General features: G+C 30.1%; 5 protein-coding genes and 1 long non-coding RNA gene across 7 annotated transcripts; 4 read left to right on the top strand and 2 right to left on the bottom strand.

Annotated features, from left to right (window-relative positions):
• Nucleotides 1–3,447: 3,447 nt before the first annotated feature.
• On the top strand, nt 3,448–8,899 carry LOC124495487 (uncharacterized). The gene is made up of 5 exons (XM_047058877.2): nt 3,448–5,929; nt 5,989–7,885; nt 7,955–8,014; nt 8,071–8,425; nt 8,498–8,899. Exons 1-5 carry the CDS (start codon nt 4,145–4,147, stop codon nt 8,823–8,825), a joined length of 4,425 nt encoding a protein of 1,474 aa, XP_046914833.2. The 5' UTR covers nt 3,448–4,144; the 3' UTR covers nt 8,826–8,899.
• A 609-nt stretch (nt 8,900–9,508) lies between these two features.
• LOC124495488 (uncharacterized) lies at nt 9,509–10,658 on the bottom strand. The gene is made up of 3 exons (XM_047058878.2): nt 10,084–10,658; nt 9,913–10,025; nt 9,509–9,848 (listed from the first exon to the last, which is right to left on the bottom strand). Exons 1-3 carry the CDS (start codon nt 10,549–10,551, stop codon nt 9,629–9,631), a joined length of 801 nt encoding a protein of 266 aa, XP_046914834.2. The 5' UTR covers nt 10,552–10,658; the 3' UTR covers nt 9,509–9,628.
• Nucleotides 10,659–11,329: 671 nt separating this feature from the next.
• LOC124495451 (uncharacterized) lies at nt 11,330–20,053 on the top strand. 2 transcript variants are annotated; one of them, XM_075733309.1, is made up of 9 exons: nt 11,330–11,560; nt 11,660–11,715; nt 11,781–11,978; nt 12,175–12,620; nt 12,834–13,545; nt 14,015–15,323; nt 15,378–16,261; nt 16,326–16,649; nt 16,713–20,053. In XM_075733309.1, exons 4-9 carry the CDS (start codon nt 12,210–12,212, stop codon nt 17,366–17,368), a joined length of 4,296 nt encoding a protein of 1,431 aa, XP_075589424.1. In that variant the 5' UTR covers nt 11,330–11,560; nt 11,660–11,715; nt 11,781–11,978; nt 12,175–12,209; the 3' UTR covers nt 17,369–20,053. The 2 variants fall into 2 exon arrangements, with proteins under 2 accessions (XP_075589424.1, XP_075589423.1); XM_075733308.1 differs by lacking the exons at nt 11,330–11,560; nt 11,660–11,715 and having other exon boundaries at nt 11,744–11,978.
• On the top strand, nt 19,097–20,053 carry LOC124495772 (uncharacterized). The gene has a single exon (XM_047059203.2). The coding sequence runs from the start codon at nt 19,097–19,099 to the stop codon at nt 19,922–19,924; it is 828 nt and encodes a 275-aa protein (XP_046915159.2). The 3' UTR covers nt 19,925–20,053.
• Nucleotides 20,054–20,464: 411 nt separating this feature from the next.
• LOC124495452 (uncharacterized) lies at nt 20,465–21,344 on the top strand. Its single transcript, XR_006959294.2, has 3 exons — nt 20,465–20,683; nt 20,738–20,851; nt 21,177–21,344. It is a non-coding gene; the product is annotated as an uncharacterized LOC124495452 (long non-coding RNA).
• A 139-nt stretch (nt 21,345–21,483) lies between these two features.
• On the bottom strand, nt 21,484–23,082 carry LOC124495450 (23 kDa integral membrane protein). The gene is made up of 4 exons (XM_047058834.2): nt 22,463–23,082; nt 22,205–22,402; nt 22,062–22,136; nt 21,484–21,991 (listed from the first exon to the last, which is right to left on the bottom strand). The coding sequence occupies exons 1-4, from the start codon at nt 22,526–22,528 to the stop codon at nt 21,647–21,649; spliced, it is 684 nt and encodes a 227-aa protein (XP_046914790.1). The 5' UTR covers nt 22,529–23,082; the 3' UTR covers nt 21,484–21,646.
• Nucleotides 23,083–23,466: the final 384 nt, after the last annotated feature.

Below are 23,466 nucleotides of genomic sequence, written 5' to 3'. Positions count from 1 at the left end.
TATTTTTTTCCAAGAATTCTGGTTTTATACCCATCATCTTCAGTGGTGATAATTTGTTCATTCAATTCAACATTTTGAAATATTGATGACGTGTATCGATTCAATTCGATGAAATAGATAATCAATCAAAATTTACGATTGTGTGTGTGTATTGTAGATCGATCAATCAATTGATTTGATTTGCAATGTGTGTGTATGATTTCATCAAAACATCAAGTCATGCTTTCATGATAACGATCGATTGTATTCTTATTTTCGATTCTGTAGTAGTAGTAGTAGTAGTAGTAGTGTTTAAAAAATTTTCCCATGCGATTAACAATGATGGCAACGATCAATAATTGGCCAAAAAAAAAAAAAAAAAAAAAAATACCGACCACAAGGTCGGTAATTCATTTCGGTTTTTTTATGTGGAAAATAATCTATTGTTTTTATTCATTCGTTCGTTTTTTTTTCTACTTTAGTCTGTTGATTCTTTATTTTTTTTATGGCCATTACATAATCGTTAAAATATTATTGTGCTCGACGACGACGACGACGACAACGATTTATAGGTTTACCTACAAACGTCTATTTTTCTTTACAAAGTATAACTTTTTTTTTTTTGGTTCCCACCAGCGTCAAAAAATTTTTTTTTTTACTTGACTTTTCATTTGATCTAGATTTTATGAGAACAAGATTTCGCTGTTGTATGATGAAAACCAGACGATCAACAACAGTGAAGACAAAATTACCAATTGGCAATTGGCAATCATTTGAATCTAAAAAATTCGATTATTAATGTCTGTACGTAGGTTTTGGAAGCTAAAAATAAACTTTCAATCAATCTGTCTATCTAGACGTGGCTAATTAATAGGTAGGTAATTTTTTTTGTTATGTCCGCTATTTTGATAAAAATAGAATAATGACGTCTGGTGACCTGATCACCTGTATTTCTGTCATTGATGATGATTTATTGATCATTGATTCCTCTGTGTTGTTGACTTGGTTATTATTATTGTTGTTGATTGAAAATTCATCGATTATTTTGTTTAAACAGATTCTGTTATTTATGAGTGTGTGTGTATGTTTTTTTTTTTTTTTTTTTTTGTTGAGTTACACACAACAAGAGATCGAATCGTCGTTTATTTTATTATTCTTTTTTTTGTCTCTATGTTCTGGTCCGTTTAATTTCTTTTGTTCTAAAAAAAAAAAATCTAGATCCATTCAGCGTCATAAATTTATGAGATATATGATATGATATGTTTGCTTATAAAAAGGAAAAATGTTTATCATCGTGTTTTTTTTATATATATATGTTTGAAGAAATGAATTTGTCGATGACAAACACACACGAACAAAAAAAAAAAATAAAAAATACAAATATTAACAACCTTAGACGACGACGATGCTCCAAAATATTACAAACTGCTGTTGCTCTTGTATTATTGAGAATTATGCCATAAACTTTTCTTTCTTTCTTTTCCATTTTTTTTGGTCGTTGTTGTTGTTGGCCCAGGTTATTAATCACAAATTCATTCGATTCAATTCAATTCTTATTCATTGCTATTGCCATCAGCAACAACAACAACAACAACCAACCGACAACAACCGAAAAACTGTCTTGTTTTTGTTCCAAATTATATTTTGCGGGGATATTGTGGGGGCTGCTCAGTGAACAACAACAAAAAAAAATTAATTTATGTATCACACAGCCGAGGAGTCGTTTTTTTTGCTCTGTCTCTACATACACAGACACACACGCACACACGTATCACATCCAATGTTTCATCCAAATGTCCACATTGGATATAATGTGAAAGGGCACCAAAAAAAAAGTGAGAAAAAAATTTTCCATTTTTTTCCAGTTTAAAAAAAACGGAAACACTTGTTATATGCACACACAAACACACACACAAACAGTACAAACTACCACTACAAATAAACATTTTCATTATGTTTTTTTTTCGATTAATAAAAAATGAATGAATGATATGCTGGTTGCATAAACATTAATGAATTGTTGTCGGTTGTCGGTTGTTGTTGGTTGTTGATTTGAGAGACTCGCAAAAAAAGGTGTTTGATATAAGAATTGTGATAATTTTTTTTATTTTTATTTTTTTTTTGTAGTAATTCTTGGGTTCAGAGGTGTGTGTGTGTGTGTGTGTGTTTATGTACCCGTATAATGTGAAATAAATGGAAAACATTTTTTTTTTTTTTGCTGTTTCTGTATAGTAGTAGGAAAAACATTTTATTATAATAATCATCATCATAATCATTTTTCATAAAACAAACAAACAAACGAATTTCATGAATATATTCTTTAATCATCATCATCGTCATGTGTGTATGTTTTAATATATATATATAGAGAGAGAATTTTTTTTTCATCTAACCCCACTATTTCCGTTTAGTTTATCACCGGGTTTTTTTTTAATTCTGATGTCAAATCGACGTTGACAAAATTTTTTTTTGGCGTGTGTGTTGTGTGTATATCAAGGTTTCAAGGAATTGAATGAATGATGAGTTTTTAATTTATTTGTTCTCATCATCATCATCATCATCATCATTGTAATTTGTTATTCTGGATGATGACGATGATGACGTTGACAACGACGACGACGACAATTACAACCACAAAAACACCACCAAAATTATGAAAAAAAAGGAATGAATGAATGAATTTCAGCCCAACTGATTTGACACCATTTTTTTTATCTCTATTTGTTTGAATATGAATGGAATTTGATTTGTTTTTCTTGTAGGTAAATGATTACGTCATGTGTTGTGACAAAAGGGAAAAAAAATTTTTTTTCAATTCAATAAAATTCTGCCATGTTTTTTATTTGTTTGTTGTTGTTGTTGTTGTTTTGATTCTCTATTTTCTTCAGAAATTTTTTTTTTGTTCGCCCGTATATATTTTGATTATCATCATTGACAATAACAACAACAACAAACCAACGACAACTAGTGTTTGTAGTGAATGGAAAAAACCTTGGCAACGATAAAAAAAAATCGTGTAAAGTGTGTGTGTGTGTTCCATGAAAACGACAAAAAAAAGTTGTTGAACCACTGATATACCAAGTATTTCAATTTGGTTCACCAGAAAAAAAACACACACACACACACATAATGAATAGTTTCTTCACCAGAAAAAAAGTGAATGAATGAATTCTGTTGGTTCAGAACAAGAAAAAAAAATAAAAATAATATTTACCGATTCTTATTTATATTTTTGAGAATTTTTTTTTCTGTTTTTATTCGAAAATGAATTCCATTGACATATCAAGTGTACTAATGACAAGGTTTTCTTGTTTTTTATTCGTAGGCGTTAATCATCATCATCATCATCATCATTATCATGTAGCGGGAAATTCTTGCGAAAAAAAAATATATGACGAAGACAAAGAAAAAGAATCGATCGTAAAGAAAACAACAACAAATGTGTCCAAGACACATACAAACAAACAAAAAAAAAAAAAAAAAAAAAATATGCAACTGAATAATAATAAAAATGAAAAAAAAACATAAATATACCACCACCACCACCACTATGAAATCTTATTTGGTCGCAAATAATAATAATAAAAAAATGGAATCTTCTTTGGGTTGTGAATTATTATCATTGTGATGATTTGCCCAACTGTCTCTCTATTTTTTTTGTTTTGGAACGATCAATATAAATGATCGATCCACAAATGTTGTTTGTGTGTGTGTGTTGGTTATAGGTTTGTTTTTTTTCGTTCACTTCTTGAAGCCCAAAAAAAAACGACTACCAATCATCAACGATGACATAAATAAAGTGAGAGAAAATATAAAAGTGATGATTGAAAACACAACGAAAACTTATTATCGTCACTTTTGAATTCAATAAAAAAGAAAAAGTTTCTTCTTTTTTTTGGCAAAAGTTGATCAGAAAATTGTGTGTGGTTTTTCTTTTTTGCTTGGTTCTCCATGGTACACAAACATCGATTATGTGTCCCTGTGTTGGTGTTGGTGTTGGTGTTTGTGTCGGTGTGTGTGCGCGCGGAAGGATGGGTGGGTGGGGGCAATATTTCTCATTAACCCATCACATTTTAATTACTACTTAATCAACCTATACTGCGATATGGATTCAATACATTGGAATTTTTTTTTCTTTTTGATTGCATTAATCAAATGAAATGAAATGGGCAATCAATGTTGTTGGTGTAATAAGCGCACGAATAATCAACAACAGCAACAACAACAACAACAACGACAACGAAATCATAATCGATTCATTCAACTAATTTCCGCACATTGTCCACGTATATTTTTCAATTGTTTTCAATCAATTTTCATTGGTATTTGTCGTCGTCGTTGTGATCAAAAAAAACAATCAAATACAACCACTAGTCCAACGATTCAAGAAGAATTTGAATTAAATCAACAAGAACAGCAACAACAGTCAACCACTACTCATCGAACTTGTTTAAATGTTGCGGCTGTTGTTGTTGGTAGTTTAGTGAGAAAAAACCAAAAATTTCGATCCCCATCACCATCACCAACACCATCCCCATCATCATCATCTTATGGGCAGCAAAAACAGCAAAAAGTACACAACAGAATAATAGAAAACAATGAAAAAGAATATCAGAATCGACCTACAGAATTATTGTTGTTACCTGGGATACAACAACAACAACCACAACCACAAAGCGATTGTCACCATTATCAACAAGAATCGATATCGGCAACAACAACGACAATAAACCAACAGCAACAACAATACCAACAACGAAAAAAGCCATCTTTGATAGACAATGGTGCTGCTAGTGATGGTGATTATGACATAAAAAAAACAACACCGACAACGACAACGTCAACATTAGCTTTAACGAATAAAAAATTAAAAAATCAACATCGACATCGAATTCACCATCATTATCGATTAATTGAACATCAAACATCAACACAATCATCACCATCACATATTGAATCATTATCATCATCGTATAATAGTGGTCACCATCATCATTGTTTACATTGTCCATACAATAATTCACCATTACAATCACCAACATCAAATAGAAATTTACGACGATCAAAATTAACATTAAATTTACAAAAAATTAAACATTTGAATGAAATGATTCAAAGACAACGTTCAGCATCTCATTGTCCGCATACTGCGATTAATATTGGTACAGATTTTCGAAACGATTCAATGAATAAGTGTTGCTGTTGTCAAAAAGCCCGAAATATATCGTCGGCTGAAAATAATAATCGAAATAATTCGGCATCATCATTATCAAAAAATATTGGTGGCGGCAGCAGCGGCGGCGGTGGTGGTGGTGGTGGCAACATTGTTGTTGATCCATTAAGGAAAAAAATGGTACAACAACATGATGGTGGTGGTGGCCTATCAACACCATCATCACAATCATCATCATCAAATAATAATCATGGTCGACAGAAAAGAGCTTCATCATTACGAGTTTTAAATCGACGATTCAATTTTTTCGATACAACAAATAGCACAAATTTTAATAATAAAATGGATGACACAACTATTATTGGTGGTGGTCGTGGTGGTAGTAGCCGTCGTGGTAGCCGTAATAAACATAATAAACGACAACCAATAAAATTGATGGATTTAAATGACGAATGTTTTATTACAATATTTGAATTTTTATCATTACAAGAAAAACTTTATTATGAACGTGTTTGTCATCGTTGGCAACATTTAATTAGACGTTCATTACAATCATCATCATCAGCATCATTAAAAATAGGTGAACATTCTGTCAAGTGCAATTGTCAATGCTCACATTATATTAGTTGGGATCTTCCACCATCGAAAAATTTTCCAAGAGATCAAATTGGTTATATTATATATCCAAAATCAACCTTAAAATATTTGCTCACATTATGTAATCAATTGAAATGTATTAATTTTTCACATTGTTATTTGGATGATGAAACTTTACAGGTAAAATTTGTTTGTTTTTTGAGTTTATTTTTTTTAATTTGAAATTTTCATCTCTTTAGATTATAATGAATCATAGTGATAACATTGAATGTCTTCATTTGAATGATATTCGCCTTGAAGAAGATAGTGATGAATTACCGAATGGATTGCTGGAAAAGAGTAAAAATTTTATCGATTCTGTAAATAATAATAATGGTCATCATCAAGGTGATCAAGGTGAAACAATTAGCTCAGCAGTTGGTGCATTTGCATCCGAACAATTAGCCGTATTTGGTGGTTTAATGCGTAAACTATCAACACGTCGTTCATTGAAGAAAAAACATAATCAAAATCAAGAAACTAGTAGTGATACAGCTGGTAAACGACATTCACAGGCATCGGTTTTATCGAAAAAATCCACTGCATCCAGTGCATCGAATTTGATTCATCACCATCATCATCATCATCATCACCATCATCATCAGCAGCACCAGCAACAACAGCAGCAGCAGCAACAGCAGCAACATCAACATCATCGTTCCAGTACAGGTGCTAGTAGCCCTGGAAGTCGTTCAATTGTAACGACCTCGCTATGTAAAACTCCTGTTAATCAAACCAAATCATCACCAATATCATCACCATCAGGAGCAAATAATTCGAATCGTACTAATGCATCAGCTACCGGTAAACGTATGATGAATGAAATGTCACCATTGATTCAATCAACAATAATGACTCGTACAACACCAAATTTAAATCTTTCAACAACAACAAATACAACCACTTCGATGGCCACACCAATGAATTCTGTAGCAGCGGCGATTCATGAAAAAACAACTGCCGTATATTTTCCACATGATGATATGCGTATTTCATTGGAGAATATAATTCGTAAAACTCAAATAAATCATCAACAGCAACAGCAACAACAAGCAAAAACACCGTCACCACAAAATGGACCACAATCACCAACGATAACTTTTCAAACACCAACAACATCTTCACAACATCAGAATCAATTACAAAAACTTCAATCAAAAACATCGATAACATCAACAGCATCATCATCGACGGCAACACAACGTCGTCGTGAATGGTCTAAACATCGTTTAACACAAAATAATCAGATTCGTGTACAGAATTCAATGATGATGATGAGATCTGAAGATCAATTAATGTCAATCAATGTTATAAATGATACAATCAATAGTAATGATAGTTTATTAACATTGAATGATGAATCTACTAGTATGGCAACAAATAGTTATCATACAAAAGGAACTGGAAGCCGTCAACAACAACAACAACAGCAACAACAACTGAATCATTTATCACCAAATCTTGTTGCAAGTATACAAACAACAATCGATTCAGATGGTGCTGGTGGTAATCGTTGTTTTAATAATACGATAACGACAACGACAACAAGTCAAAGTGGTGCAAGTAGTAGTAATGGAAGCGGTGGAAGTACTAGTATGATGACTGGAAATCAAATTGCTGATTTAAATAGTAGTGAAATCAATTCCAATAGCCATCCAAGTAGTATGAATCTAACTACTACCACCACAAATCCTGGTCAATCACAGCATAGTTCCCGTTCACAACAAAATTATCATCATCATCAACATCATCATAATCAACAGAATCAAATGGATGCAATAATGATGGCATCGCAAATGGATAATAATAAAATGGATCATGTTCAAGCATATGTGGAACAGGAACAAATTCGTCATGAAATTCGTCAAAGTCATCTGTTGCAATGGAAAGCATTCGCTAAAAAATTTGGATCACAAATTCGTTGTCTTTCATTGGGTAGTTTATCATCCGTTGATTCAATTGTCATTGATATTTTGCTAAAATATTCTACAATTCTTGAGGAATTAAGAATTAATAATGAAATTGATATTCTTTCTTATTTATCGGTGATTAAACATACGATCAAAAGAATCTATATCAATTGTGAACATGGTATCGGTAAGATTTTTTTTTTGTTTTTGTTTTGATTTCGTTCTTGTTTTTCTAATCAAAAATTTTCACTTTCAGGTCTAGAATGTGTATCGCTGTTGGCATATAGAAATTATGCTGAAAAAGTTATATCATTGGGTAATTCTGATTGAATTCGAATTTTTTGTTATTGGCTAATTTTGTTTCAACAATAGGTCGAGTTGATGTACCACCTGATCTAATTGATTCAGTAATATCGACAATTGGTTCAAATTTTTGTAATTTACGATCATTATATCTACGGATACATAATTTTGATATCGACGTTGCAACACCAGCTAGTTTATTATTCGATAATCTGAATGAATTAAATCTACAATTCGTATCGGGAAATGTTGATCAACCATTCCGGAAATTTATTCAATTAGGATGGTCATCTGTAAAAAGTTTAACAATACAATATGCATCCATTACAGAAGAATCGGTTCGTGCAATACACGAACATATGCCACAATTGAGAAAATTAGTGCTTTATGCAATTGAATTTCGTTGTGATCATCTAGCTAGAAGGTAAGTGGATTATATTTTAATATATGAATTTTGGAAACTTTTACTCAACTTTACTTTCCACAATATATATAGATATGGACATAGAATATGTACAAATTGTTCACATACCGTATGGAAATCGATTGCAACATTACCACATTTACAACATCTGAAATTACATCGTGTTATAATTGATGAAGAAATCTGTAAAGCATTATCACGAATGTATCGTTTACAGAATCTTGAACTACAATATTGTTCAAATGTTAATGATAATGTGATCACTGTTTGTAGTGATCTGGCTAGACGATCACCACGTAAAAGATTTACATTGTCTGTTATATCACGTGGATTTTTGACATTGAAACCACCAGCTGATTGTAATAATTTATTTATCGATGTTAAAGTTGCTTGTAAATAAATGAATGGAAAGAAATCAATCAATCAATTAAGCTACTACTTAAACAAACAATAATAAATACTTTTACATTTCAATCATCAATTCATAATCATCATCATCAGCATCGACCAATGGACAATCATCATCATTTAGATGGCAAAACTTTCAAAATCAGCATCAGCATCATCATCTTATTCTTCGATTATAGATTTTGTTTTTCCAGATTTTTTGCCACTCACATTTTGCAACACTTTTTTTTTATCGTGATCCATTTGCCATTTTTTTTGCACCATTATTATTATTTTTTTTGGGGCTAAAGACGTGTCGTATTTATTTGTGAAGCCTTTTTGTGGAAACAAATTGCGATTGATTGATTGATTTGGTCACTTTTACGTGAATCAAAAAAAAACCCATAAACTAATCGATCAATGGTAATTATTGATTTTTTCAATTCCCCATTTTTTTCTTCTGATGATAAAGTGATCAAGATTGAATTTTTTTTTCTCTCACTTGCTCGCTCTCTTGATATTTTGTAGATAGATTGAGAATTGTATCGAATATATTTTTTTTCTGCTTGGTCAATTTGTTGTTGTTGTTGTTGTTGTTGTTGTTTTTTCTTTCTGTCTTGCATGTTTGTTATATTTTATTGATTTTATCAATTAATAATAAATTCGCAATCGCAATAAAAACAATCATTTGATGAAAAATAAATAATAATAAAAAAAGATTCTCATTTTTATTGAGATTGATTGATTGATCAATTTTTTCATTTAAAAATCGGAAAACAATACGAGAAATATATGTGAAATAAAATACAGGTATATTCAAATAAATCTTGGTATTGAAGAACCACCATCGATAACTACATTGGTTCCAGTTATATAAGATGCATTTGGTGAAATTAAAAATGCAACAAGATTTGCCAATTCTTCTGGATCACCATAACGTCCTAATGGTGATAACTGTTCATAGGATTTTAATTCTTTTTCATATTCATCTTGATCGCTATAATTACGATAGATAGCTGTTTTAAATGGACCGGGACTAAATTCAAGAATAAATGAAAGAATTAATTTGATTCTATTCTTTGAATAACATCACATCATACTTGATTGTATTGATACGAATTCCACGACGTCCATAACTTAATGCCATGCCATGTGCCATATGGTCTAATGCTGCTTTAGACATTTCATAAATGATTGTCTTTTCATTGTTAAACTAATTGAAATGATAAACAATTTAATGGTGCTTGAAAACAACGAAAAGAAAAACTTACAGAAGAAAATGATCCAATAGATGATATGATGATAATGACACCATTGGATTTTTCCAAATATGGTACGGCCAATGATGTCAAATACACTGTTGATCGAACATTTAATCCAAATATATAATCATAGCTATTTCGGATTTCATTTGAATCACTAAGATTGGCCAGATAATGACCGCCAGCATTATTGATCAGAAAATCAATTTGTCCAAACATTTCAATGGTTGTTTTGATAATTGTTTCGACAACTTGATCATTACGAAGATCTCCAATGCATTTGTTTGGTGTGAATTTTTTCGGTGACAATGTACGACATTTTTCAGCTACACGATTAACATTTTCTTCTGATCGACCATGTATGGTAACACGACAACCACATTTTGAAAGCATACAAACAATAGCTTCACCTAGACCAGATGATGATCCAGTGACGATGACAACTTTACCATTAAAATCATTCATTGTTTGTGACATTGTTGTTACAAGTTCATCAGTATGATAATTTAATCAAAAAAAAAAAAAAAAAAAAAAAAAATTTAACGTGAGAAAATGAGTCCCCGAGTTTATTAGTAATTATCAATGACAATCATCATTTATCAAATCAAAATTTTCATTATCGAATTTATCAATTTTTTTTGCATTTTCAATATTAAACACTAGATGGCAATGATGGTGTTTTATATTTACTTTAAAAAAATAGAATTTCTTCGAATTGTGGTTATTACATCATCATCATCATCGATATTGTCTTCTTTATTTTTTCGGAGATAATTTATTGATTTGAATTTGAAAAAAAATCTATAATTTAATGATAAATCCAACACAATAAAAAAATATCGTTCGGTTAGTACAAGTTAATCGTCACTAACCATGACCAGCCACCACCACCACCACCACCACCACCACCACCATTTATTTTTTTTTTTGTTTCTGTCCGAAAAAAAATCAGGTGATATGGGCATGGCATATTTATGTTTTCTCTCAATGATCAACTAACTAATCTAACTTTAACTTCCTTCTCTCTCTCTCTCTCCCTTTTCATTCTTTTTTCTTCCCTCCATCCACAATATTGTAGCCTGATGGTGATGATGATGATGATGATGATGATTGCATCATATATTTTTCCGGCTGAAAATCAAACAAAACACATACACATGCCACATACAATGGAAATTTGTAAAAAAAACAGACGATTTTTGGCCAATTGTTTTGAAGGATAATTGTCAAATTGGAAATAATTTTTTTTTCATTGTTTTTCCAACGCTCATCATTCAGAATCAACTTGTTTGTGCAAAAAAAAAAATCAATGTCGTTTTGTTTATTTTGAAATTTAAAACAAATGTGCATTCTCACCAATGGTGGGCGGTTGTCAGATCATCATCATCATCATCATCTTCATCGTCATTATTGTTTTGGTCATCAAATCCAATGACGACAACTCCAGGATTATTGTCATTGTGATAAAAAAAAAACTGATGAATGTGTAATCGCGTTCGATTTGAAAATTCCATTTTATATTGCATGAATGATAATTGTGAATGTAAAAAATAACTGATTTTTTCCTCAACAGCAACAACAACAGCAATCACACCAGGTTCACTGTGAACAATCATCATCGTGAATGTAATCAGAAAAAAAGTTTGTTTTTTTTCCTTGTTTTTATTTTGATATTTTTTTTTCTAATTTTTTCTTCTTTTTTTTAGATTCGTTCAGATTCAAGTATCTATCTATTTTATTAATTTATAAAGTAAAAAATAACAAGAGAGAAGAGCTATTTATATTTTCAGATTGCTTCAAATTCTTCAAATGCAATTCTGTTATACTTGCTTGAATCGAAAATCAAAATCACTATCAACAACGTCAAAAAAAAATCTAAATGATTCACGCGTGATTGTATGAAGGTAAACATTTTTTTTTTGCTGCTACATTCGTGTTTTGTTTTTTTTTTATTTGTCATAGAAGAAATTCATTAAATTGATTGATTTTTCGTTTTTTTTTCTCTCACCACATAATGGAAATGATCAAATTTTTCTCATCATCATCATCATCATCATAATCAATGTTTGTGTTTGTGTTCATATTTTCAATAATTAATAGGCCGAAAAACTATTTGGTTTTTCCAACGAATTACTATGGAAAACCACAATCATCGTCACCGACAAATTTTGTCTGAATATGATGAAGATGATTATTCAATACAACTAGATCATGGCAATAATAATCATCATCAAATAGATCATCGTAAAAAACGAATTAGAACATTGATTCAGATGAAAAAAATGGCCATCAACACCATGAAAAACTATGACAACAACGATTTAAACAGCAAACAACAGGATGACGATGTGAAATTGATGGCGGCCAAATATCATGATGATGAACAGACCATTATTATTGATGGCAGTAAAGTTGATGATGATACAAATCAAATGCATGTAACATCATCATCATCATCATCATGCTATCATCAAACGTCTGTTGCTGATGATAATCACGTTACTCGAAACAAGCTAGTAGTAGATGAACAACAACAAAATGAACAGGTAAGATTTTTTTTGTCGATTCAATTTTTTAATTTAATATCATCATCGTCGCCGGAAAGATGATGATGATGAGAGTGATGACAAGTGATAGTAGCAATTTAAAATTATTTCGGTGCATGATTGATTGAAAACTCTGCATCTACACATTTTTTTGGTTTTGTTCTTTTGTTCTCATAATTAATGTCATCAATTTTTTTTTAATATTTTCAACAGGTCATTTCGAAAGAAATTAAAGAAACGAATAATTGTCGTTGTTGTCATTGTGGAAAATCGCATCAAATAATCATCGATAATAACAGCCAAAATCAAAATTCCGTCAAAATCCACGATGATGATTATTATTCATCTAATTGTAATGAAAAAAACAATGTAAAGATTGTCAATAAAAAACGAAGACAATTTTCACGTGATCGAACTGTTTCCGATGATGCTATATTGTTTGTAAACACCAATGAACAACCATCATCAATCTCATTACTGCGATCTGTATATGATTCTCAAAACATTGATAATTCTTTTGATTGTGATACGAAAGTTTCCTTTATAATTGACCATCATCCATCATCATCTTCATCTTCATCAATTTTGAATAATTCTAATCATCATCGATATAAAAATTGTCATGTATCGTTACCTAGTTTAAATACATCCATTTTACCGAAATCAGTTGCGTTTAATCCAATCACTAAAATTAAATTCAACGATGATGATGATGATGGTGATCATGTGATTTATGATGATATAAAATCAAATTCACAATTTCAACAAAATCATTTACATCGATCATTATCGCAAAAATATCAAACAACAACAACAACAACCATACCAACAATAAAACAACCATTATCGATATTGAAATCATCTAAAAAATCTACAAAATCAATATATCTTGATGGTGGTCATTCAAGAAAAAATTGTTCCAAAAGTAAAGTTTTCGAAACAAATGTTTCCTGTTTTCATTTGATGAAAACAAAAAAATGATCTAGTTTTTTTTCATTTCATTTCAAATAGGCAACATTTTTTTTTCTTTTTTAAAATGTGTTGTAGTTCATGCTGTTGCACATTGAACTTGTTGCAAATTTCCTTCGGTATAAGACGGTGATGAGTGTGAAATAGTGTGTGAACCTTGTCACAAGTGATAGTGTGATTGTGAATGAAGTGGCAATGAAATCGACAAAATTTAAAGAAAAGAAAAACATGAGCTATGAAAAAATTGTTTCCTTGAATAGTTTTTTAGATCAGATTTTGGCGAAAATTCAAAAAAAAAAATTTCAATATATCGCCATCTACAGATTTCTATAATCATTTTCTATGCATGCATTTTCAAAAAAAAAAAAAAAAATTTCCCAAATCACTAATTTGAATTTTTTTTGTCTTCAACCCAAAATGATTAGGTTTTCATCAACAAAAACAAAATGAAATTATAATGAATCATCATAATTATGATAATGGTAGTGATCAAAGCAACCGTTACATGGAATCAATCAATCTTGGTAATCATCATCAACCTCATTCAACTAGTCAATTTTATAATAATAAAGGATCTCATTATCCGATTGTTTCGAATGAATTAAATGATGACGAAAGTCACCAGAAGAATAATAATTTTTGTTTAAATCGAAAAAAAGACATTTATCATCATCACCATAATAATCAGGTACAATCCAAAACGATTTCCAATGAAATGGATATTCAACAACAATGTAAATCAATCGAAATCGATAATGAAGTAGAATGTAATAATAACAACAATGATAATGATGATGATAAAATCGAACAAACACAAAAATCTGTACAAATTTTAACACCAACAGAATCGGAACAAATTTTATTTGATCCACAATTTTCAGCTGCCGATTTATTTATCAATCAACCGACAACATCATCAGTTTCTAGTAAAAAATGCAATCATTATGTTAATCATAATAATTCTGATTCAACGAATAATCAACAATTGTTATCATTAAATGACGACAACATCAGTGACTGTGATGATTCCACGTTTTCTTTGATTAATAGCCATAATACTTTTGATGATGACGATGTTTGTAGTGGTGGTGATGGTGACCACAGCAACAACAATAATAATCGCCATTATGTATCAAACAATCAGCCAACGACTTCGACGGCATATTGCAATTGTTCATCTGATGAAATTCAGCCAATAACGTATCGAATTTGTTTAAACTGCCAAAAACCATTAAGTTTTTCGAATGATAATAATAGCCACATAGCGACGAAATCTGAGTCGATACAAAAATGCATCAATTTATTACATAGTTCATCATCGGTACCTTTTATCAGTATTGATAATCATTCACCAACTGCTGCTGCTGCTGCTGGTACAGTATTTCATTTAGTCGATCAACAACGACCAATAACGAAAAACATTGTCTATAGATCCATCATCAACAACAATAGTGATAATAGACGGGATGATTTGATTGAACCATCAACAGAAGAATCATTGTTTCATCAAAATTCATCATCATCATTCCTTATGATGACAAAAGAAGATGGTGACGACGACGACGATGATGATTATGATAGGCCACAATTTTGTCGTAAATGTAATATTTGGTATGGTACCTTTGACCCTAGTTATCCTTTAACATGTCATTGTCCAGAAATAATTAAATCGAATGCCATAAATATGAATGATAGTGGATCAATATATTCAGTTCATATGCGTAAAGATTTTAGGTAATTTTAGAATATTTTTTCTCAATGAATTCTAATCAATTTTTTTCCACTTAGATATTATTTTCAACATCCATATTCTCGTTTATTTGTTGCCTATTTTGTTATTTTTTGTAATTTTCTTATATTTGCCGAAGATCCATTGAGTCATTCATTGATGGAATGTTCGATACCAGTGTTGGGTAATGTTATATCGTTATTGTTCACCAAATATCCACGAGAATTTGAATGGCAATTTATCAAAGCATCTATGTCTTTGTCAGCTATTATACTTGGTTTATTTATTGGCAAATTCTTTTTACATCATATTGTTTTACGACGAATACTGCGGCTGAAAATGTTTCGTGAAGAAAGTGGTACATGGATGATTATGTTAATCTCATCGGTTATATCATGTTATTTTGTTTCACAAATTTACAATACTTTATTACTTATGTTTCATCCATCATATCATGGTTATTTGATTACATCAAAAATGGGCATAACTTATTCATTGTTTATGAAAATTGCTGCATGTGGAACATGGTGTGGGGATTTTTTCACTGCCTGGATGATTACCGATATGATGTTACAAGATAATCTCTATCCAAATTGGGCTATCAATCTTCGTGCTTTTTGGTATAAACATGCCAACATTCGTATAGTGGTATTCTGGTCAGGTTCATTAGTCATTGCCGCTTCAGTCATAACAATCATTCTGACCGAAGTGATTTGTTGGGATTGTTTAACGTATGGCTTATTCTCAACTACCGAATTTTCTCGTGCATTCCTTGCTTCATCCATTTTAGTCATGGATCTATTGATTGTAATGCAAGATTGGGATTTTCCTCATTTTGTCTGTGATCTTAATATAAAATTACCTGGTCTTCTACAGCCATCGTATACATTGAATTTTTTTCGAAAATCACTAAAATTTCCATCGGTTGAAATTAAAATTACTGGTATGTATCAACTTGCCATCATCGTATTTTTGTTAATATAACTTTTCTCACCCACCCCAATCAGGCAAATGGTTCAACTATGGAATTATTATGTTTGTAATGATGTTGGATTTGAATATGTGGAAAAATCAGGTCATCTATTATCCACCTGATTATGGTCAATATGTTGATGCCAACACCAAACGTGTATGTAGTATTACTGATCAAAAATCGATCACTGTTTTGCATCGAGGAGATGGCATGATTGAATGGACATATAAAAATCGTAGTCAAATGATTGATCCACAAACAAATCGTACATACATTGAAGAAGATCTAATGATTTATGCACGTTATTTTGGTTTTGCATGGGTATACAAAATGGCCAGTTTGATTCCAATTTTAGCTGGTAAGTGAAAATTTCTCTCTAATTGAAATCTAATCTCATAATTAACTTTTTACATTTAAATAGGATTTGCATTTTTCTTATTTTTGGTTTATTTTTACGGTCGATTTCCACCAAAAACTGATGCATCATTGGGTGGTAGATTACCTAAACGAATATCTTATCGTTCAAGTTGGCGTCGTGAACGTCGTGATAATCGTATTGGAAAAAATCATCAACATCGACATATTTCTTGGCCAGGATTCAATACAGTATTTGATGGTTATCGAAATCGATATGATTTATCCGTGATACAAAACAATATAAATCCGAGTACCGATAATAATAATGATATTGACATTCAACCAACAAAGATATCAATTAATAATCAAAATCAATTGACATCCAACACAAATGAAGAGAAAATATCAAAATCTGATGATGATTCGAAATCGACTGCAAATCATCATCTAATAAATACTTTAATAACCAACTTAATGGCACCAATATCATCTCGTTTCATAATGTCAATACCATCGACATCGATGAAAATTTGTACATTAATGATGCCTGCTACCGTAACCAATGATAAATGTTTGAAAATAAATGAAAATATCAATCTAAATCGTTTCAATATTTACGAAATGACAAAAGATTATTTGCATACCGTTAACAATAATGCTGGTGGTGGCCATCAACATCGATCATCATTAAAAACAACAACAACAACATCAACAATGTAAATAATAAAACTCAAATGCAACCTTGGTGTAATAACAAGAAAAAAGTTCCAAAATTTCCATTATAAATCTTTTAACTAATGTTTTTTTAAAAATTAAATAAATTGTGATATATAATTGTTTTTCTCTCGACCGGAATTCCTTTTTTTCTTCTGTTTGAGATTTGATAAAGTTGACGTGTCTTGGTGTTGTTTTTCAACAACAACAACAACAAAATAAGAGAAATAAAACAATAAAATATAAAATTTAATTTACTTTAAATTAATTAAACGTTTGGTTGGATCAATCGGTTCATTCAATTCATTTCTCTTCATTTCTGTTATTTTTTTTCCATTGATATATAACTCTTTATTATTATTATATGACATACATTATGTGATTTTGATTTGATTCAATCACCACCTTTCGTCATGTATTGAAAGTTGTGAAATAGCAACAACAACAACAACAAAAAAAATAATTTATTTCTTTTCATCTATATACCACTTATTATTGAGCTTCGAGCAATTTGTTTAATGTTTTTGTTTTGTTTTTTTTTTTGATCAATTTTTCTTTTTTTTTCAATTCATCAGCCTAAATTTCAAATTTCATTTTTATTATTTTATCGTAACAAAAAACATTGTGTGTGTGTAGAAATAGTTTACAAATCGATTCGTAATGAGTTATTTGTAATCAGTGTCAGTTATTGTGATTATTTTGATCAGATCAATGATTTGTGCACTAATTCAGCAGAAAAAAAAGCCGTAAGCCCATCATCATCATCTTACATAATTAGTTTTTTTTGTTCGTTTCTTGCATATATCCATTATTATTATTATTATTAGTCTGTTTTCAATGTCAATTTCAATTCGAAAAAAAAATTATCATCATAATAATATTTGTTTGTTATATATTGTTCAATCGGTCAATGGCATTGAACTTGGTTTGATTAAAAAAAAATTTTTTTTTTATCATAATCTGGCTATATATTGATTTTTTTATCTACCCACAGATCCGTGTTTCGGTATGATTTATGGTATTGATAAATCGTCATTATCATCTACAAAGTGTCTATATTCACATTAACATGAGAATTTTCATCAAATTTTTTTTCCGTATGTGATGCATGCATGAATGAATATTTGAATGGAATAGAATAGAATAATGATCTCAAGTTGTTTTTTTCTTCTTTTTCTCTCTCATCAAAAAACAAAATTGAAAAAAATATGATGTAGTATCCGTGAATGTGTGTGTGTGTGTGTGTGTGTCTGTGTTTCAGATGTTTGCAAGTGATTATGTGTGTTGTTGGTGGTGATGAAATCATTGTATCATCAATATCATCATCATCAGTATCCTCCGTCACAAATTTTTAAGCCATTGATTCATTTCAACGACAAACTTGTTTTTTTTTGTGTGTATGCATGCATACATGTCGCCATGATTCCAAAATAGTATTATCATCATCATCGCAAAAGACAACTTGGATGAATCTTGAAAATAGAAACAAATTATTGAGAAAAAAAATATAGAAAGAAAGAAATGTGAATAGCAACAACACTTTTTTATTCGACAATTGTGTTTTTATATACTATCACAAAAGCTTTATATCACGTCAGGTTGATTTTTTTTTTGTTCATTTTCCTCGAATCAATTACCATCATCATCAACAAATACAAAACACACCAAAAGTTTTTTTCGCGAGTGATTCTAATTCATGTGAATATCATCATCAAGTGAATAAAAACATTCAAAATGATTATTGACCATCGATGTTTAAATAGTTTTTATTTTATTTTCATATTTTTGTTTATATTTCCATCATTGTTTTTATTTGTAACATCGAATGAATCAATTTTTCATAATCATAATAATGCTGTTATTATTCGGCCATTACGAATTATTCATAATCGAAAAATGGAAAATCATAATAATCGATATATGAAAAGAAAACGATATTCAGATTTGGATGAATTCCACAATAATCTAGTTGAATCGGATAATTATCATCATAGTAGTTATGATAAAAAATCATCTACAGCAAATCAATCAGCACCACCTTTAGATATTCCGAATTTAATCAATCGATTTCAATTATCATCAATGAAATGGTTACTATCGATGCCTAATAATGGCCAACAACAAGTTGATCCAAATGTTTTACGTAAACGTATCATGTCGACAAGATGGTCACGTATTAAAAATGGTCAACCATTCGTATTGTTGGATAATCAAATGGTTCCAGCTGATTCGGTTACAAATGCTTTGATCAATAGTAATCTGAGTAATGATGATAATCAACCATCTAAACAGATGATTGATTCAAAATTGATCGATATTATTAATAAAAATGGACAAAATAAAAAGAATTTGTCACGAAAACTTCATAAACATCGAAATGATGATATTTATCATGCTCATCAATATAGCGATTTCAATAATATCGAAAATAATCGTATCGACCATGATCAATTTCCATCGACAAATTCAGTAAGGAATTTTGCACCCGATTTTAAACGATTTCCCAATAATTCAAGAAGATTCCGATTGTCAACATTGGGTCAAATGGGCTACAATCAATAATAGAATAAATAAACAAATCAATTGGAATTTTTTTTCTGATTTATTTACTGGCTCAATGATGATGATGATTTGAAATATTGACTGTTTTTTTTCAATTTTAATAAAAAAAAACTTTTTTATCATTTTAAACTGATTGATGATCAAATCAAATTGTCCTTCCTGATATATTTTTTTTAATATTCATTTTGAATGTAAATAATACGAAAATTTCTTACAAAGGAACAATAGACATTCAAATGGATCGATTATTATTACCATTATCGTCATCATCATCATCACTATTTCTTCTTCAATAAATATTGATACTTTCCATCATTGTTGTTGTTGTTTTATTCTTGAAATGATTGAAAAATTCGACAATGAACTGGTTTGTTCTGTTCTGTTTTGTTTTGTTTTTTTTTTTTTTTTTTGATTGTTTTCAAATTTTTTTCATTTTGTCTATTGTCGTGACATTTGAATTGTATTATTTGAATATAGCCAATATATCATCATCATTTTATATTTGGATGATGTTTGTTTGTTGTTTGTTGAACAAAAATTGCATCACATTCAAATTCGAATAGCAATTTTCTTTCGTTTCGTTTACATTGTTTCATTATTTCCGTGTAAAGTTTTTGCGTTTTTTTTAAAAAAGACATTTTTTATTCGTTCACTGGCCTTGAAATGCTCAAAAATCATCCATCCGATTTGATTTGTTCTTTTTTTTGAAGCTTGTTTTATTTCGTTTTTGTTTCTGGAAAGGTTGTACCCCTGCAACAGGTAAGATAATGAATTGCCAAATGAAAAAATGAATGTAAATTTTATTACATGTAGATAAGGAAACGTAGTAGCTGTCATCATTAAATAGAAATCATTGTGCTGATTAAAATTGACATGATCCACCATCAAACAGCTGCTGTTATATCAACCATGTGCGAAAAGCGTATGGTAATTAAATTATATTGATTGATTATTGATTAAAAATAGCATCCATTATGAATGAATTCAATGTATTCTTCATGTTAATCATGGTCATCATCAATTGTGAATACATCGAATATTGAAAAAAGATACTTATCGCAATATTTTTGGGTATTTATTTACAATTGAATTGAAACGTTTGAAAGTTTTTCATTGCTATTTTTTTTTTCTTGTGCATTTTCAATGCTGTATCATTATTCATTATATATTTCAAATAATGATGATGATGCTATATCATCATATTTTTATGATGGCCAATTGTAAATGTTTTTTTTTTCTTTTGCTCCAATAGATGATGATGGCCACCAGTTGATATTCTCAATAATTGTAAGCCTCTTTTCAATATACGATGATGTTGAATTGGACTATCCGGGGGATTATAGTATGAAAAATTATATTATTTTATTAAATCTAAATTGAATCTAAAAAACACAAAAAAAAATTGATTGATCGACTATTTTCATTTTGAATTTTTCGAAATAAGTGCCGCCGTCTATTGACAGAAATTACAACCAATTTTTGACAATTCCAACAAAGAGTTGTCATAAAAAATAATTAAAGCGAATCTTTTGTCATTCGTATTTAAAAACAATCTGATATATCAAATTAATGATGATTTAATGTAAATCAAAGAAAACAAAATCAAGTAGCAATGGTTGATGAATTATTATTCTTAACAAAATTATTGATGAGAAAAAAAGACAAACGAAAGGGTTATATTGGATTTGATGTTCATCGATGATCAAATAATCAAATAGTCCATTAAAAATCTCGTGCCAAACAACAGGCAGCAAATATCAACACCAATTGTATAAGAATGGCCACGATACCTATTGCCGTAGAGCTTCCAAGATATTTGGTCAAAAATTCGAATTTCGATTTACACCCATCTTCATAAGAACTACCATCACACAATTTACCAGGATCATCTCCATCTTTCCATTGATCACAACAACTGGCCAATATTTCTTTCTTATAATCACTTACACCATTCCAACCACAGCATTTTAATTTTGACTGAATTTCTTGAAGAACCAACTTTGTTTTGGTGTTGTTATTCATCTTATTAATAGCATCAAGGATTCCAGTTCTGATTTTTTCTTCAATCTATAAATAAAATAAATAATGCATGAAGAGATTGATATCGAAAAAATATTATCTTATCTTGTACACTAACGTTATCATTGGATTTTATCGAACGAACGACAACATAGATTTGGGCAGCAATCAAAGCGATTAATAAAAATCCATACTAAATGGTAAAAGTGATAAAAAAAATGAAAATATATCGATTGAAATCAATCAATTTGAATTATTTACCAAATTCAACATTGCCGAACTTTCACAGCATGATCCAAAGAAACCGAATGCGGCAATTAATACAATAATGACACCAGTTGCTAATACTACCCATGATATTGATTTGAAATTTATATCAGCCAATGTGAATGCTCCTGGTGCTTGAATATTTATATCTACTAGATTATAACCAACATAGATTACCACACAACCTAGTACCTAATAGAAAGAAAATAATGGAATATTAAATTCAGCAAAAAAATGTTTGTTTCATCATACCAGAAACACTAGATTGATGATGATTAATGCCAATTTGATTACACTAGCACCACAAGTTTTGGCCATTTTTATTTATTCTGGATTCAAAATTTTAGTTAATGATGGACAAAGAATCGTATGATTGACTTTAATGATTGATTGCCAGATGAATACTGATGATGATGAGATCGATATGAAAAAAAACCGATACCAATTGATTTATTATATGTTGTTGACAATTATCATAAGAGGATTAAAACAATTTTTTTTTTAGTCACCAAGTCACTGTGCTGTGTTGTGTTCAAAATAGACTAGCCAGCAGCAGCACAAAGATGATGATTTATCTAGACTTTCAGTTATATTAATAGTAGAGAATGGATGGATGGATGATAAAAAAATGTATGTATTACAAGCAAAATTTATCAGTTAAACCTTAGACACACACACACACAATTACAAAACAACAACCACGATTTTCATCAAAAAACGCAATATAGTAGAATGGATTTTAGGTGTGTGTGTGTGTGTGTTTGTTTGTTGGTGGAAAATAAAATCTAATCATCATCCACATCATATACGTGATAAATATACAAGATGCCTCAGATATTTTTGTTGTCGTTGTTGTTGTTTAGTCGAGTGTGTGTGTGTGTGTATGTTGGTAACCTTGGTTATTGATCATCATCATCGTCGTCATCATCATCATTTTTTTTTCTTTATTTCTCATATCAAGAGTAACCACCATAACCAAAATGTACTTGTTGTTTGATTTTGACAATGACGAAATATGAAAAAACGAACCAGCCATTCAATCAATCAATCAAACATTTATTATAAAAGAAATTTATGCATTTTTCAATTGTTTTTCAATTACTGATTCCGATTATTTTGATGAGAAATCAACGTTTTTTTTTGCAAATTTGCAATTGTTTTTGTCGTAGAGATCACCCCCTTCTCTTCATTGGCTAGAAGCAACAGTTTTTTTTTCAAAGTTTTCAAATGATATGAATTAGTAGTATCTATGACAA

The sequence above is a fragment of the Dermatophagoides farinae genome, chromosome 8 (assembly GCF_024713945.1).
Source record: "Dermatophagoides farinae isolate YC_2012a chromosome 8, ASM2471394v1, whole genome shotgun sequence".
Taxonomy (NCBI): Eukaryota; Metazoa; Arthropoda; class Arachnida; order Sarcoptiformes; family Pyroglyphidae; genus Dermatophagoides; species Dermatophagoides farinae.
This window is presented reverse-complemented; position numbering and strand designations above follow the sequence as displayed.

Excerpts from the sequence above, each read along its gene's own strand:
- LOC124495487 (XM_047058877.2), top strand. The coding sequence starts at position 4,145 with ATGGGCAATCAATGTTGTTGGTGTAATAAGCGCACGAATAATCAACAA. Across the intron at positions 8,015-8,070 it reads TGAAAAAGTTATATCATTGG|GTCGAGTTGATGTACCACCT; the intron begins GTAATTCTGATT and ends TTTCAACAATAG. Across the intron at positions 8,426-8,497 it reads TGTGATCATCTAGCTAGAAG|ATATGGACATAGAATATGTA; the intron begins GTAAGTGGATTA and ends CAATATATATAG.
- LOC124495488 (XM_047058878.2), bottom strand. The coding sequence starts at position 10,551 with ATGTCACAAACAATGAATGATTTTAATGGTAAAGTTGTCATCGTCACT. Across the intron at positions 10,026-10,083 it reads CTATTGGATCATTTTCTTCT|TTTAACAATGAAAAGACAAT; the intron begins GTAAGTTTTTCT and ends CATTTCAATTAG. Across the intron at positions 9,849-9,912 it reads ATTCGTATCAATACAATCAA|TCCCGGTCCATTTAAAACAG; the intron begins GTATGATGTGAT and ends TCTTGAATTTAG.
- LOC124495451 (XM_075733309.1), top strand. The coding sequence starts at position 12,210 with ATGGAAAACCACAATCATCGTCACCGACAAATTTTGTCTGAATATGAT. Across the intron at positions 12,621-12,833 it reads AACAACAACAAAATGAACAG|GTCATTTCGAAAGAAATTAA; the intron begins GTAAGATTTTTT and ends TATTTTCAACAG. Across the intron at positions 16,650-16,712 it reads TTTGATTCCAATTTTAGCTG|GATTTGCATTTTTCTTATTT; the intron begins GTAAGTGAAAAT and ends ACATTTAAATAG.
- LOC124495772 (XM_047059203.2), top strand. The coding sequence starts at position 19,097 with ATGATTATTGACCATCGATGTTTAAATAGTTTTTATTTTATTTTCATA.
- LOC124495450 (XM_047058834.2), bottom strand. The coding sequence starts at position 22,528 with ATGGCCAAAACTTGTGGTGCTAGTGTAATCAAATTGGCATTAATCATC. Across the intron at positions 22,403-22,462 it reads TCATCAATCTAGTGTTTCTG|GTACTAGGTTGTGTGGTAAT; the intron begins GTATGATGAAAC and ends TCTTTCTATTAG. Across the intron at positions 22,137-22,204 it reads GTTCGGCAATGTTGAATTTG|TATGGATTTTTATTAATCGC; the intron begins GTAAATAATTCA and ends TTTACCATTTAG.